This window comes from Xenopus laevis, chromosome 9_10S (genome assembly GCF_017654675.1).
Source record: "Xenopus laevis strain J_2021 chromosome 9_10S, Xenopus_laevis_v10.1, whole genome shotgun sequence".
In the NCBI taxonomy this organism is placed as follows: domain Eukaryota; kingdom Metazoa; phylum Chordata; class Amphibia; order Anura; family Pipidae; genus Xenopus; species Xenopus laevis.
Genome location: NC_054388.1, coordinates 113,615,509 through 113,631,256, shown reverse-complemented (window position 1 = coordinate 113,631,256; position 15,748 = coordinate 113,615,509). Strand labels below are relative to the sequence as shown.

The 15,748-nt window shown below is 38.8% G+C and overlaps 1 protein-coding gene across 3 annotated transcripts in view; it reads left to right on the top strand.

Annotated features, from left to right (window-relative positions):
- LOC121398946 overlaps positions 1 to 15,748 on the top strand; it is a 99,831-nt gene that overhangs the window by 13,195 nt on the left and 70,888 nt on the right. For 2 of the 3 annotated variants that reach the window (XM_041578580.1, XM_041578578.1), the window contains exons 2-5: positions 7,390 to 7,479; positions 8,639 to 8,785; positions 14,235 to 14,282; positions 15,584 to 15,616. In XM_041578580.1, coding sequence (XP_041434514.1) covers positions 7,390 to 7,479; positions 8,639 to 8,785; positions 14,235 to 14,282; positions 15,584 to 15,616 — 318 coding nt within the window. The remainder of the gene's footprint in view (positions 1 to 7,389; positions 7,480 to 8,638; positions 8,786 to 14,234; positions 14,283 to 15,583; positions 15,617 to 15,748) is intronic. The other variant, XM_041578579.1, reaches the window with a different exon arrangement.

The window sequence follows — 15,748 nt, the reverse complement described above, 5'->3', positions numbered from 1 at the left end:
TAGTTGTTAATGCGTGGCCTTTGTAATGGTAGTCCTAATTTGGGTGCAGATAGGATGAGTGGGGTTGTTTATGTGTGAGGGACTGCTGGGAGTTGTAGTTTGCTGTCCAGTTTAGTAGTGCAGCGTGGTGTAGGGCACAGGGTCTGTCGGTGACTTAAATGAAGGGACGGTGCGTTGAAGTTGGCCTGTTCCGTGTACCTGTTAGTAATGCGCACTAAAATGTGTAATTGCTGTATTTACGCATATGTCTAGTGTAACTCCTATGCCAGTCGCTTCCCCTGCGCTGCAATGTGCTACGTAGCCTGGGGGAGAGCGAAAGAGGTGACGTGCTAGTGTTGCACAAATCATCCTTTTTATTCCCCACACTTTCCCATCTCACTTGCGATTGGATAACATCATAGGCATACAGCAGTGCTACACCCACCAGATTTAAGCGTGTACACGGGATAGTGTAGGTAAGTGCAGCACAGAGTGTATATGGGGGATGGGAGGTATATATAAGGATATTAGAAGTCACTGAGGGGTGTGACCATATAAAGGCACAGGGCTGCAGGCTGAGTTATACAGGGGGGAACTCTGAGTATCACTCATGTATTATAAGGGATAATGTACCCCCTACTGTAAATGATAAGGATATTAGAAGTCACTGAGGGGTTGTTCTGTGACCATATAAAGGCACAAGGCTGCAGGCTGAGTTATACAGGGAACTCTGAGTATCACTCATGTATTATAAGGGATAATGTACCCCCTACTGTAAATGATAAGGATATTAGAAGTCACTGAGGGGTTCCTGGTACAGGGTGAGTACATGGCGCTGCCTCCCTTTTCCGCGTATGTCTCTTATATATGTCAGTGTATATCCCAGTTTTCTTACTGATCATGTCTGACTCCAGCAGCAATGCCCAACCTCCAGCTCTTGCACCCAACTGCAACTTCCAATACACATGCACGCAGCCGGGGATGCTGGGAGTTGTAGTTGCACCAACAGCTGCAGGATGTTCTTTAATGAAAAAAATTATTGGAAAATTAGAGGAATGTAATTGATTTGATACCCTTATTGTTTTACTTTGTTTTATTAAGATTTGTAAGTTTAAGAATTGGGCTACTTTTGGGCTACTTTTAAAATGGCTTTTGGCTACTTTTTGGCTAGTTTTTTGATAGTCTTTGGCTGGTTTTGAAATGAAAACCTGGCAACCCTGACTAAAAGAACTACAAAGAAAAGGTAAGTTTAAGGGGATTGGGGGCAGGCCGAGGGCTCTTTTTAATGGTATTACAAATTTACCGGCAGCTACATTGCCGGTAAATTTGTAATACCGGCCCCGGCCTTGGCAGGTATTTTACCGGCTAGGCCAGTAAAATACCGGCCGGGTGGCAACCCTAGTTAATGACTATAAGAGGGACTTGGATGATTTCTTGGACAGACATAATCTGATAATAAAATCTATAGTTAGTGTATGAGTATATATAGTTCATGTGAGTGTATGGAGGGGTCAGTGTGTGTGTATGGAGGCTGGCTTTCATTTGGGGTTGAACTTGATGGTCTTTTTTCAACCTGATTTAGCTATGTAATTATGTTCACTGGTCCCTGTCTGTGTTTCCCTGCCAGAAGCACAGTAGGAGGGGGATAGCCAATCACAGCCCTGCAGTCCCACAAGCAAAGACAGACTTCAGTTCCCTATCAGGTCCTGCTAGCTGCTGATTGGTTCCTGTCCTACAGTGCAGTGAGCTGAGAGCCGCCAGCTCCCCTGCACAGCCTGGAAAAGGAGGGACTAGTAGGGAAATTTACAATAAAGTAACCAGAAACACACCTTTTTAAGCACATTGCATCGATAGTAAAATGCACTGGTACATTCTTGTTTTTTACATATATCTCCTATAAGACATTTCATATAACCTTCATATTCAGATACATTACTCATCCTTCCTCAAAACATGTAATGATGCAGAAAGAAACACGTTTTGAAAGCATTTTACCTCATAGAACTGTCATTATATAAGAGCTGCAGAGAGAACCTCTCTGGTCGGTGTCTAGGCTGAAATAAAGAGTGGGCGTGTCTGTTCATTCTCTCACAGGAAGTGGTCACAGCACTGACTGACAGGCTGAACTCCTGAGCTGTAGCAGCCAAACTCCTCCCCTCCCACCCTCTGTCCTGTGTGTCCCAGTCTGTACATAACTGTCTTATGTTGCTGCCTGATCATTCACTTATAACTATATTATATATCTTACATGTTCAACAGAAATCAATAGATGTGAAGGTTAATACAAACTGTAATAGTAATGTAATAGTAGTGTGAGGCATGGGGAAATTTTCTCCAAAAAAGTACTCTTCTTGATGAAATTAAAATCAGAGGTTTATTTAACTTTCCAGACCTCCATAAAAAAAACAATAAGAGACTCTTATTTAACAGTTCAGAAACTTGCAAAGCAGATTGTTACAAATGAAAAAAAAAACTAAAAAATGATTTCTACATCATACAGCACCACTTGTTTAAACCAGCACTTCCAACTTATGCTTTACAAATAACTCCCCTGCTTTCTAATCACTCCAGCCTTTTATAGGAGTCAGAACTCCCACCATGCACTGCAGCATTCCCTTTAAATTCCAGGAAGTGCTGCTGGCCTGCCTCTTAAGAGGTGCAAACCACCACACCAGACTGTATCACAGGTAAAACTTGTAACTGCAAAGCTACATTTGCAATTACTCTGTGAAATCCTTCACAATATAGCTAACACAAATGCATCACATTTCCTATGCATATGTGTACACTGTAGTATTTACCTTACACATTTAAATGTAACACACAATACCAGTAAGGTGTTTAACACAAGCTAGTTAATTCCATGCATGGTTCACAGGTGCTGTCAGATTTAGAGTAGAGAAAGGAAAGTGCATTAGTTGGCCAGCCTAAAGGAGAAAAAGAAAAGTAACAGAAAGGAATACCATTCACCCAGCATAGGTCTGTCAATCCATGTGAACACTTGCATTAAAACCAGTGTGACAGATTACATGGGCAATTAATTAAACAGTAAGAATCGATCCATTTTGTAACCAAACCTGTATGAATATGCTAGTAACTATTATGTATTGAGTCTAAAAAGAATATTAAATAAGTAATAGGATAATACTTCACACAAGGCAAAGCAAAAAATACCAGGGATAATTTTGCACACCGTTTAAAACATATAAACAAATGGTATATAAATAAATGAGTATGAATATAATATATTCATATTAAAATGAACGAATATATGATAAATGGTGTAATATTTTAATATATCCAATCAGTTTATAGTTGTTTTTTATCACTATATTTATATTAAACACTAATATTAACTATAAGACAGTTCTATTAATGTATAGAATTAGATAAATACACACGAAATGTGTCAAGTTATTAATAGACAACTGATGGATTTAGGTATTAAAAATATATGTATTTTAACTGAGTGTCACAAATGAAATTTGCAACCACTACATTTAATGTTCACAATATTTTTAATTATTTATATAAACACACACAACACATCGTAAAATGTTTTATTACTACTCCTGAATAATTGGAACAGTAATTCACAGTTTTTTACACGGTGTATCCAATGTGTGTTTGATTGACACCAAACAATTAGTCTATTAAAAGCCCTGAACACGTGATAAACACTAGACCCTGATGAAGTGCCAGGAGAGAAGGCACGAAACGCGTAGGTTTCCTCACCAACCCACTGCCACAAGTTCACTAGATGAGCCAAATAAAGCCGCAAGGAAATTGAGCTCAAACGTCTCTTGTGATTCCTTCGATCAGCGCCGTATAGCGGGGTAAATCTGTGCATGACAGATTATAGTACACATTATATACAATTTGAAGTAGTACCATTCACATAGTATTTTCTTTTATTTAAAGTACAACAGTATTGTCCTGTGTTCCACAGCAAATAGGCATCAGTCACATGTACCTGGACATAATCTATAGTCCATAATATATTTATACACTGTGCAACTCCCTGCCTCTATTACATTATAAAACTTATACAAACAGTGTACATTAGTATTTACTGGTATGATATTCCAGAACAGCAGGTGTAGGTTTGTTTTCCTTCATATTGATATATGATCAGGTGTAGGGAGTTGCAAGAGAATAAATGCAGCACTTCTGGTACAATTTATGATCAGGTGCAGGGAGTTGCAAGGGAATAAATGCAGCAGTTCTGGTAAAATTTATGATCAGGTGCAGGGAGTTGCAAGGGAATAAATGCAGCAGTTCTGGTAAAATTTATGAACAGGTGCAGGGAGTTGCAAGGGAATAAATGCAGCAGTTCTGGTAAAATTTATGATCAGGTGCAGGGAGTTGCAAGGGAATAAATGCAGCCGTTCTGGTACAATGTATGATCAGGTGCAGGGAGTTGCAAGGGAATAAATGCAGCAGTTCTGGTACAATTTATGATCAGGTGCAGGGAGTTGCAAGGGAATAAATGCAGCAGTTCTGGTACAATTTATGATCAGGTGCAGGGAGTTGCAAGGGAATAAATGCAGCAGTTCTGGTACAATTTATGATCAGGTGCAGGGAGTTGCAAGGGAATAAATGCAGCAGTTCTGGTACAATTTATGATCAGGTGCAGGGAGTTGCAAGGGAATAAATGCAGCAGTTCTGGTACAATTTATGATCAGGTGCAGGGAGTTGCAAGGGAATAAATGCAGCAGTTCTGGTACAATTTATGATCAGGTGCAGGGAGTTGCAAGGGAATAAATGCAGCAGTTCTGGTACAATTTATGATCAGGTGCAGGGAGATGTAAGGGAAAATACAGCTATTGTTGAACAATTTTTGATCAGGTACAGGGAGTTGCAAGGGAATAAATGCAGCAGTTCTGGTACAATTTATGATCAGGTGCAGGGAGTTGCAAGGGAATAAATGCAGCAGTTCTGGTACAATTTATGATCAGGTGCAGGGAGTTGCAAGGGAATAAATGCAGCAGTTCTGGTACAATTTATGATCAGGTGCAGGGAGATGTAAGGGAAAATACAGCTATTGTTGAACAATTTTTGATCAGGTACAGGGAGTTGCAAGGGAATAAATGCAGCAGTTCTGGTACAATTTATGATCAGGTGCAGGGAGATGTAAGGGGAAATACAGCTATTGTGGAACATTTTTTGATCAGGTACAGGGAGTTGCAAGGTAAAATCCTGTTAGAAAATGACTATGGTACTTTCACTAACTGCTCATACACATTGATCCCAGAAAAGAATAAAATACTTTTAGCAGCAGATTATGTATTATTTATACAGAAGTTTGCTTTTCTTTCTTTTCCACAATTATTGCAGGGCAAAAGAAAGGAACAAGCAGTGAAGGGAGGGAGAGAAAACAAACAGGGCAGAGAGGGGGTTAAATAAATAGGACAGAGAGGGAGAGAAAGGAGCAGGGAAGGGAAAACCAGCAGTAAGGGTTAACAGAAATCTGCAGGGAAGGACTGAGAGAGACATCACAGACACGCCCACTCCTCCCTCATTGGCTGCTGCTCTATAGCTTATACAGAAAGAGCCGTGGGCTGCAGCTCAGATACTGAAGAGTCTGAGACAGGAAGTTGCAAAGGGGGAGGGCTGAGAACAGTTTTCAGGCTAATATAGATGTTTTTGACCCAAAAGATATTAAAATAAAAACTATTTCTTCTATTTTACATTATTTTACATGGTTTGATGCATTGTGAAAATGTATGCTATATGTCCCCTTTAAGGATATTGATGTTGATATTTTTAACCAAAGTAAAAACAGCACCATATATTGCTCATTATTAACTACAAGAATGGAGGGGAGGTTCACTTTTCCTACATGTCTCCTTCCACAAAGTATAATACACTAGCACATTCTTGTTTTTACACTGTCCCTTTTAATATCATTTCCCTGTCATTGTGTAGCAGATAGTTATTCCAATACGGTGGGGTCTCAGAGAGCAGCAAGCAGAGAGCTCTTCTGGAGAAAGCACAGGAAAACTAGGGCAGAAAGATGCCCTCCAGGGATGGTGCAGAAAGATTTGTGGGCAGCATATTTCAGGGAAGTTTTCTAGATGGGGCAGTAGTGGGTGGAAGCAGACATTTTAGGGGTTTTCTCATGTTGGTAGAGAGGTAGCAGTTGGTAGGGAAGCTGTGCTAGGTGAAGGCGAAAGAACTGCCATAAGAAGGGTGAGACAGCTGTGGGAAGAGAACTGTGGGTGAGACAATAATGGGCAAGGCAGCAGTAGGAAGAGACCATTGTGTGGGGGCAGGGGGAGGCAACAGTGGAGTTCTGGGAGGCTGAGACATCAGTGGGTAGGCTTTTGTATGGAGGACAATGGAGAAATTAGTTGTAGATGTGGGGAATGTGCGGCACAGAGTTTCTCTATTCTTACAGTCTCTAATGAAATAGGCTAAATATCTACTTGTACTATATGACAATATCCATCCTTGTTCAATGGACAATACTGTTTTCTGATACAGCAGGGAGCGTGAAAGTGCCAGTAACACAAGATCAGAGTCTACTGCATATGCGTGGCCTAGTCTTCTTTTTATCGCAAATTGATTTAGTTGTCTGACAGCAATCGATGGAAAACATTGCACATGCACACTTAACTTCAGCAGCAGCAGCACAATTTTGGGGTTGTTGTCATCTGAGGCCCCTATTGTGCTCTCTGCACTAGAATACCTGAATTTTAATGATTATCAACTCCTCTTTCTAATTAACTATTGGAATTAATTTGTGAATCAAATTCATTTAATATTCACTGCACAGCACTTTAGATCATTTGTACTATTTATTTAGCTAATTTATGAATTTTTAATGAATTCAAGCTTCAATTGATCCAAGTTATTCCTTTTAATTAGTATTGCCTATTTATTATTCCAAGGAATTAATTAATATCCTTGCACTGCACTTTAGTTATTTGAATTCCACTACAAGCACTTACATTTTGTACACCAAGGAGGTGGATCAATTAGTGATAATTTGAAATAATCAATTTTCCAACCTCAAGCTACTATGCATGAATAAAGGAGTAAGAGTTGTGAAGTGACAGTATAATAGATTAAGCGGGGTACCCTTTTTTTTGTTCTTTAATGGTTTATGCCTTGGCTTTTTAATGGATTTTTGACACCCCTAATAACTGGATGCTCTCTGCAACCTGAGGTGAGGTTCTCAGCTTGCCACATGGCAGGCATAGGCTTACTTCACTGGACACTCTCCTAGCTCCCCACTGCCAATCCTCTCCAGAGTAACAGTGCATCTGGTAAGTGGATATTTTAAGAAATATGAAAAAAAAAATTAAAAACAAAATAATTGTAATGGTTAAAGTTCTTATTTCCTCTTTACGAGTCTGTATAAGAGAATATGAGGCAAGATACATCTGAATGACTCTAATTTCATAGAAATACAGTCTGGCAGAAGAAAAAAACATGAAAGGTGTCTGTCATCGCCTGATTCTCATGGAAAGAAGAGGCAAAATAAGTCTAAAAAAGGTGAGAAATCCTCCACCACTGTAACCCAGTTACGAGGCAGAGCCTAATCACCTACAACCAACAGGATTTTGAAGGATGTATATGAAACAGTGGAATGAGTTTGCCTAGAGCTAGGAATATTTATTTGTGGGTGGAAGTAAGAACCTTTAAAAATCCAATAGCATTAATAGAGAGAGTAGCAGAATTTCAGTCAATCTATAGTTTAGCTCTTTGGTAAAGACGCCCCTACGTATCTCAGGTAAGAACCCACATTGCCATGGACTGACCAGCATTCATGGTGTAGACTTTGCTCTGAGTGAAATGTTGGTAAATCCATTCATCTAAGAACCACAGCAACTTGTGTATATTATCATCAACCTAACCAAGATTAATAAAATGACCCAATATTATCTTCTGTACTCTATGTGAATCCTGTTGAAAATTAACTGTTCTGCTGTTTTTGTCTGAAGAATAAATAAACTGATGGAGACACCCACTGATGACGGGTAAGATCTGTATAAGGGACACCTCCCCAATAGCTCCCAATTGGTGTCCCCAATAAAAACAACCCAAGTTGAGTGAGCAAGGGGTTAACAAGCCAAGAAACAGGTCTACTATGAGAAAGGCCAAAATTGTATGTTATGCAGACATAGCAGAGCAAATACATAGCTGGACAGTATCTAGCAGATCTAAAACTCCCTTTGCTCCATGGAACACATGAACCTATAAATGTACCTAATAGAATAGGTGTGAGTCCTGATAAAGAAAATAACTGCCTTAATATTCTATATTTTGGTGTAAGGGAATATTTTCACCTCATGTGGGAATTGTCCTAAATGTTGTCATGCCACAATCATGCCATGTATAAAAGGCATGGACGATTAGTTTATCTGAAGTTCTCTTCACATATCACATATTGCTGCCTTCTCTAATGTGTGCAAGTGAGAGCTTCCCAAGACTCTTTCTTATTGGTTTGCCTAATAAAATATCAGTTATTCTGAAGAACCTTGTGTCTGAGTATTGTACTATAATAAGGTATTGGGTTACAAAATTACCAAAAAACCCACCCAGCTAATATAGGAAAGTACTTGAGGTCCCGTTGCCCTGAGTGTCTGTATAAGAGAATATAAGACAAGATCCATGGTGCTGATCTGAATCACTGACTGCTCATATTTTACAGCACAACAGCCTGGCAGAAGAAGAAAACCCAAAACAACGACAGAGCCAACCAAGACTGAAGAGGGTGAGAAAACTTCTAGCTCACAGAGCACCCCCAGTCATATGAAAGATCGCACCCACTCAGCACAACCTAGCTTTTGTTCCTTAGGTAAGACCCCATAAGTCTGTTTATGAAAATTTTTTCCTGAGTGACATGTTGGTAAATTCATTCATTTGACAAACATATTAGCTCATGTAAATGGTCATCAAACAAACTGATCTACTGGCTTCCCTGTGTGATCTGGGTTTACTGACAAAAGCAGATATTGGTCTGTATTGAACAATTTGGCCATGGTTTGCAGAGAAATTTGCCAATCAACTACCTATTTTGCACATGGTTTCCCGGCCTTAGGTTCATCCAACAATGTCAGGCAAACAGTTTTGATTTCCAGCTCCAAATGGAAGCCAACCCCTAATTTGCAAATGCATATTAGGGCAGAACTGTTTAAAAAGAAGTGGAATTACAAGTTCCTTGTTTTTTTTTATGAAAAGTCACATGACTTAAAGGATTTTGTTTAGAGATGAGTGATTTGTTTCTCCATTTATGGTTTCACAGCAAATTTTCACAGCAGAGTTTTGCCACCGGCGCCAAAAATTCGCCACATGGTCAGTTTTGCGTGCATCAAAAAATGTCTGCAGTAGACAAAAAAATCACTCATAAACTCTAATATAAGCCACCGTGACAGAAATGTTGCCCATATGTTTCACAAATTTTTCATTGTTTCTTTCTTTGCGAAGTTCTGTGAATTTTTGAGCAAAGTAAGATCAGACAGATTTGCTCACCACTAATTTGGTTCAAGCAGGTAATTGAAATTAGCTCTGCTAAAAATGGCTGAATCCCAAACTGAATTCTGGACTATTGAGTATTCTTTTAAGGGGTGATTTACAATGCAGGAAGTAGTGTGCAAATTGTAAAAAAAATTATTTGTTTTGCACTTTACAGCCTGTTTACTGCATTGTGTAACTTGCTGCAGGCCTGTGCACACGCACACAAACTTTCAATCCGGTATGTTTTACGTTGCTTCTCAACAGACTGCAAATCCAATTTGCATTCCAAATTATTTCAAATTATGAAGCAAATAGTACTCGAAGAGCAAAAGACCAAAAGTGTACTGCCATATGGTGGTCTACTCCCTAAAACTACCTCAGTATAATGTCCATCACAGTAATAGTATCCATATATAGTCTCCATACAATTAATATTACAGCCAGTAGTAGTCTCCTACTGTTGTATCAGTGATATATTCGGTAATCTTACACCAAGGAAAAAGAAGTAAATCCCCCTTCCTTCCACACACCTACCCAATTATAGACTAAATAAGTGCTTAGTGCAATAAATAGATTTTTACATCAAAATTATAATACTAGCATGAGTTATCTACGTGCTTAAGTCTCTGATTGCTTATAAAAACATTTAAGGTGCTAAGTGCTATTTCAATGTAAAGCAAATCTTCAATTGAATTAATCGACCACGGATCAACCACCATTAAATGAATACATTTAAAGTGCTAGTGCCACAAACTAATTGCAATCACAGATTGCCAATGTGCAAACAAAATAAGTTAGAATTGGTTTTATAAAAAAAAACAGCCCGGGCTGTCTCTTGTAGGAAGTGAATTAATAAACCATTTATAATGTACAGACCAAAACCAGCATTTGAGAAATAAAAGCTAGGAAATGGAAAATAGTCAGGGTCAGACTGGGGCCCCCCCACCACCACCTTCCCTGCTTCCACCCCCCCGTCTCCTTACTGTGAAAGCACACTCGGCACGCATGAGTAAACATGGCCCCTCCACTGTGACGTGCGCTCAGCTCAGTGCGCCTGCACGAACGTCGCCCTGCGCATGCTCAAACTGCCGCTCGGCATACGGCGCCGAAAAATAAATTTTTTTACTACTTATCATCGGGAGAGGAGGTCTGGCTGGTGCCCCGCTGGGCCAATCTGACACTGAAAATAGTTTAAGAGGTGGAGAAGTCCCGAGAATCTACTGCCGGTTGTATTTTCTAGGCCCTGGGACCCCACACGGGGAGAAAGTAGGACACTGGGGACTGTGGTCTCAAGTCTACCTTACTATCTTTGAGAACTGAACTTCCCTATAAAACCACAAATCCCACAGAGCCTTATAGTATAAGAGATTGAAGAAATACAAATGCGGTCAAAAAAGGTTAAAATATCCAAAGTTAGAAAAGATTAATAAAAGCAATTTTTGGAATCCAATCCAATTGCTAAAATGCTAGCAGTTTGCCAACGTGCGTTTTGCCTTGGTGTAAGCTTAACGTGTACATGTAATTTACACCTCCCTCCAGGAAGTAATTAGCAAGGTTTTTACAAGCCAAACCTTTCTTAATCATTTTCATATTCGGGTCATAAATGGAAAAGTTTAAAGTCCATCTGGAAGAAAAAGGCATTTTGTTATAAAAAAACATCTAAAGCTCAAGGCTTCATTCATTCTTAACGGTATCCATTTTGTGTATCCACGTTGCCTAGCATTGTAACAGGAAGACTTTTTTTGCCACCTCTTTGTGGAACCTGCACTTCCTCCAGTACCAGCCATCGTAATGTGGCTTGGCTGTGCTTTTGTAAATTAAAATCTTTCCCAACCGATCTATCTGTTTTCTTTTTATCAGGATCATAATTAGTGATTGAGTATTTGTGTTCCCTTATTCTAATCCTGATTTGTCTGGAGGTTTGTCCTATGTACATCTTCCCACAGGGACATTTTAATGCATAAACTACTGATTCAGTATTGCATGTGTAGTATCCTTTAACTGGAAGTTTGGAACCCTATATTCTTTCAGAGAGTGTGTTACCATGTCTCCCCTAATTAAAGAGTTACAGCTTCCACATCCAAGACAGGGAACGGTTCCATGTTTTGGGGGGCCCAGAAATCTTGTTTTACATCTATTCCTCATATATCAGATTTAACCAGTTTGTCTACCAGGGTACTGCCCCTTTTGTAGGAAAAGAGTGGTGGTGATTTACAATGCTTGCTCATTACAGGATTCTTCTGTAGGATTGACCAATGGTGTAAGACCAATCTCTCAAATTTTTTACTTAGGGTGCCATACTGGCTGACAAAAGGGATCCTTTGTTCCATTTTTTTTCTAGCAGTTGTACCTGTAAGTAAACTCCTCCGATCTTATTTCTGTACCTCATCCCTTACATTACACAGGATTTTAAAGTCATACCCCTTTTCCACACATTTTTCTATGAGTTTGTTGGCACTGTGTATGTATCTTGTATCACTTGAAGTGATATGCCTGATCCACAGAAATTGACCCTTAGGCATACCTTTAATTGTGTTTTAAATATGGTAGATATCTGGGTTGAGGACAGTATTCCTTTCTATGTTTTGTAAACAGGTCAGTAACTATAAGTCCAACTTCACTGCAGACCTGTACATCCAAATAGTGGATACTCTTTTTTTTATCATTCTCTGCTGTAAATTTTACAGAATTATGCTGGGAATTAATATACTCTATGAACCATAAAAGTTCAAACTCATCTGATTTCCAGATGATGAAGAAATCATCCACACATCTAAAATAACAGTGAATGAGATGGCTAAATAGTGGATTCTGAAGTATAATTTTATCCTCTAGAGTATCCGTGAAGATGTTGGCGTAACTGGGAGCTGAGAACTGGGAAGTTACTTCCCTTGTACCTTGTACCTGGATATACAAATCTTTACCAGACCGGAAGTAAATTTGTTTTAAGACCAGAGCAAGTAATTCCATAAGGAATAATACCATGGGATGCAGAATATTAGTCTGTAACAGGTCTTCCTCAATTTAGTACATACCCTCCTCATGTGGAATGGATGTGTATAAAGACTGTACATCTATAAACCCTATGTCTAGTAGTCTGCATAGGAAATCAGTAGTGTCCTGCAGACATTGGGGGATTTTTTTTCACATGCCCTCTAAATATACATCAAATATACAATGGTTGTAAAATAGAGGCCATCACAGAAACAATAGGTCTCCATGGTGGGTGTTCCAAGCTTTTGTGTTACTTCAGGCAATAAGTACAAAACAGGGATTTTTGGATGTGCAACAGTTAAAGGAGACATATTGTGTAAAAAAGAATGGAAGAAACGCACCACCAGTTGCAGGATTGGTGAACTACAGGAGTGCGGTAGGAGAACTTACATTGTAATTTTTTAAAAAGGTTATACTCTTTTATATTTTAAATAACCTTTTTAAAAAAAGCCTTCAGCACTGATCACGCCGCACAATAGCCGCACAAAGGTTTGAGTTAATATCGAAGCAGCTCTTCGTTTCTCCAATTCTCTTTTACTCTATGGCTCTGAGGATTTGCAGTTTTTTAGTTAGCTCTTTCCCACATTAGTTAAAAATTGAGACTGCAGTTCCCAGTGTCAAGCCTTTCTCCCCGTGTGGTGTTCCAGGGCATAGATAGAAAAATAATCAGGAGAAATCGTGACAGCTCCACTTCTACTCTATTTTCCATGACTGACTATGGTCTGGAGAGGGGAAACTTCGGGTGGGGTGTAAACCTTATACTTACCGATCATCCACCCCTGCTGCAATCTTACCCACAAAAACCTTCCTTCAAATAAGACAACACCCATTTTTGTTGGATAATAATGGCCGCAGGTTCTTCTTTATCAATTCTTCTGCTCAAATATTCAAACATCAATAATCCATAATAAATATTATTCATATTCAACAGATATGCAATATTTAACATCCATAATATTACATATTATTTTGTAACCCTAACTATTATAAACTGTCCTGATGGCCTTGGGTAGATGGTCCTGGTATTACTGTCCTGTGAATTGCACCTCCGTACCACCTCACCCCTCATGAATTTTGTTTACCTATCAGCCGCAATACACCGACTCAATGGTATTAGTCATTTTTGCCACCAGGGGACCCCATGCCCGAGCTGGCCAATTATCTATTACTCCTACTTTTTTCTGGAACTCATAATAGTCCCTTATTTAACTCTCTCTTTTCCCAGGACCACCTCCACAACAAAGGGTACTAACACCTTAGTATCCTTTGTTCCCTCAAACTGCCAGGGCCCTTTCTAAGCTATCCTGTAAGGACATGTTAAATATGTCCAATCCAATATCATTCAAATGTACTCCTTCCCCTCTGTACACTGAAACCTCCTTTACCTCCAATTCCACATGTCTCAATGCCAATCCCCCGGTCCACACTGCAAACTTTCCCACTTCCCTGTTTACTTTCATTCTGGCCTTGCTGATTGCATCATTGGATCATGCACCCCTCCAAGTAAATCTATCCACTATGTCAGACCAGACAAGTAATGTACCCTGGAAGCACCGAATTAACCGCCACCAGTCACATTTTATGCCTGGATCAATAACGTCATGGGGATTGAGCTCAAATCGTTCCCCCCAGCATGTAAAAATAAAATTGCCTTATCAAAAGAAGTATAAGTGACCAAACACAGATCCCTATTGATCTTGTCATTCACTGAGTTGCCCTTTGGGTGCTAAAAGTGATGTACAAATTTTTTAATAATGATGTCTGGTTTTGTCCTTTTCTTTTTTACTCTATTCTAGAGCTGCTATCAGACACATCAGATGAAGATGGTTGGTCATCAGAAGATGGTTGGTATTTAATACAAAATATGTTGCTATATTTGCTGCATAATACACTATATGGCTTTATCTCTGTTACCTAAGCCTCTTTAACTCAGTCCTGATATCACTAGCTTGCTATTTGGCAGAATTCTGATATGAACTCTAATTAATAATTAAGAAAGCATTTTTGCTCCTTTTCTTTATTAATGTCTTTGCCTGCAGAATTTTGCACTCAGTGCCAGACAATTTTAAACTATTACACTCTCTTTGTCTGTCTCTCTCTCTCTTGGGGTATTTCCTAATGGGATTTTAGTTTATTTAGGAAACTTCTTCAGGGCACCTGACATTTTTAAAACTGCCTACATTTGTGTGCAGTTTTACCTCTGTAACAATATATAGGGCTCATAATACCAGAAACATTTAAAAAAAATATAGAAACATTATATTTAAAGCACAAAATATGACTGGTTTGGAAAACCAAGCATGCCAGTAACAAATATGTATTTTTTTTTGTTTTATGGAAATTCCTGGTTTGTATATCAAAAACCTCTAGCAGTATACAGTACCATAGTTTCATAGCACCTTTTGAGTAATCAGCATACTTTAGATTTCAAGACATTTTTGGAAAGTAAACATTCTGGAAAATCTTAAGTGGGTAAAAATGTTTTTCTAATCCAAACTGCAAAAGTTTCATAAATGATTTGTATAACAATTTCTGAAAAATCATCTCCAAGCTTGCAATTAACATGTATTAATAAGTACTGAGATAAAGCATCCTTAAAATTAACCCCATATAGACATATAGATTCACAGTATGCATAGGATTTACTTATTTCCTATCTATCACCCCCAAATACCATATATACCAGGCATTAAAAATAGCCCCTGTTCCTTGGACAGGAAACATGAAAGATCTCCCTAATCTTGTAGGAAATAATGAATAATATATGGTCCTAATTTAAATAGGGGCTAAAATGATCATTAACTTTACAATTACTGCTTAGCTTTCCATAGATCCTCTCTGGTTCTTGTCCCTGTTTCAAATGAATGGGGTGTCCTAATGGTCCCTGCCAGAAGCACAGTAGGAGGGGGACAGCCAATCATAGCCCTGCAGTCATGCAAGCAAAGATAGACTTTAGTTCCCTATCAGGTCAGCCTAGTTGCTATCCTATAGTGCAGTATGTTGAGTACTGCTGGCTCCCAGAAATGTTCATTAAATCAGCCCAAAACACTACTTTTCTCCCCAGTACATAAAAAGGATTTAAAGTAATATAAGGCACTGGAACTTTACATTCTCCCCTTTAATTTTATTTTTTATTTTATTACAGAGGACATGTTGGAAATGTTACAAAAGGATACTGGTTGGTATATAATTAATATGTTGTTACTGTATTTGCCTCATAATGCCCTATATGATTTCACCTCTATTACTGAAGGTTCTTTAGAGCATTCCTGAAAACTTTACTTGCTTAATACTAAATCTCTAGCATTTG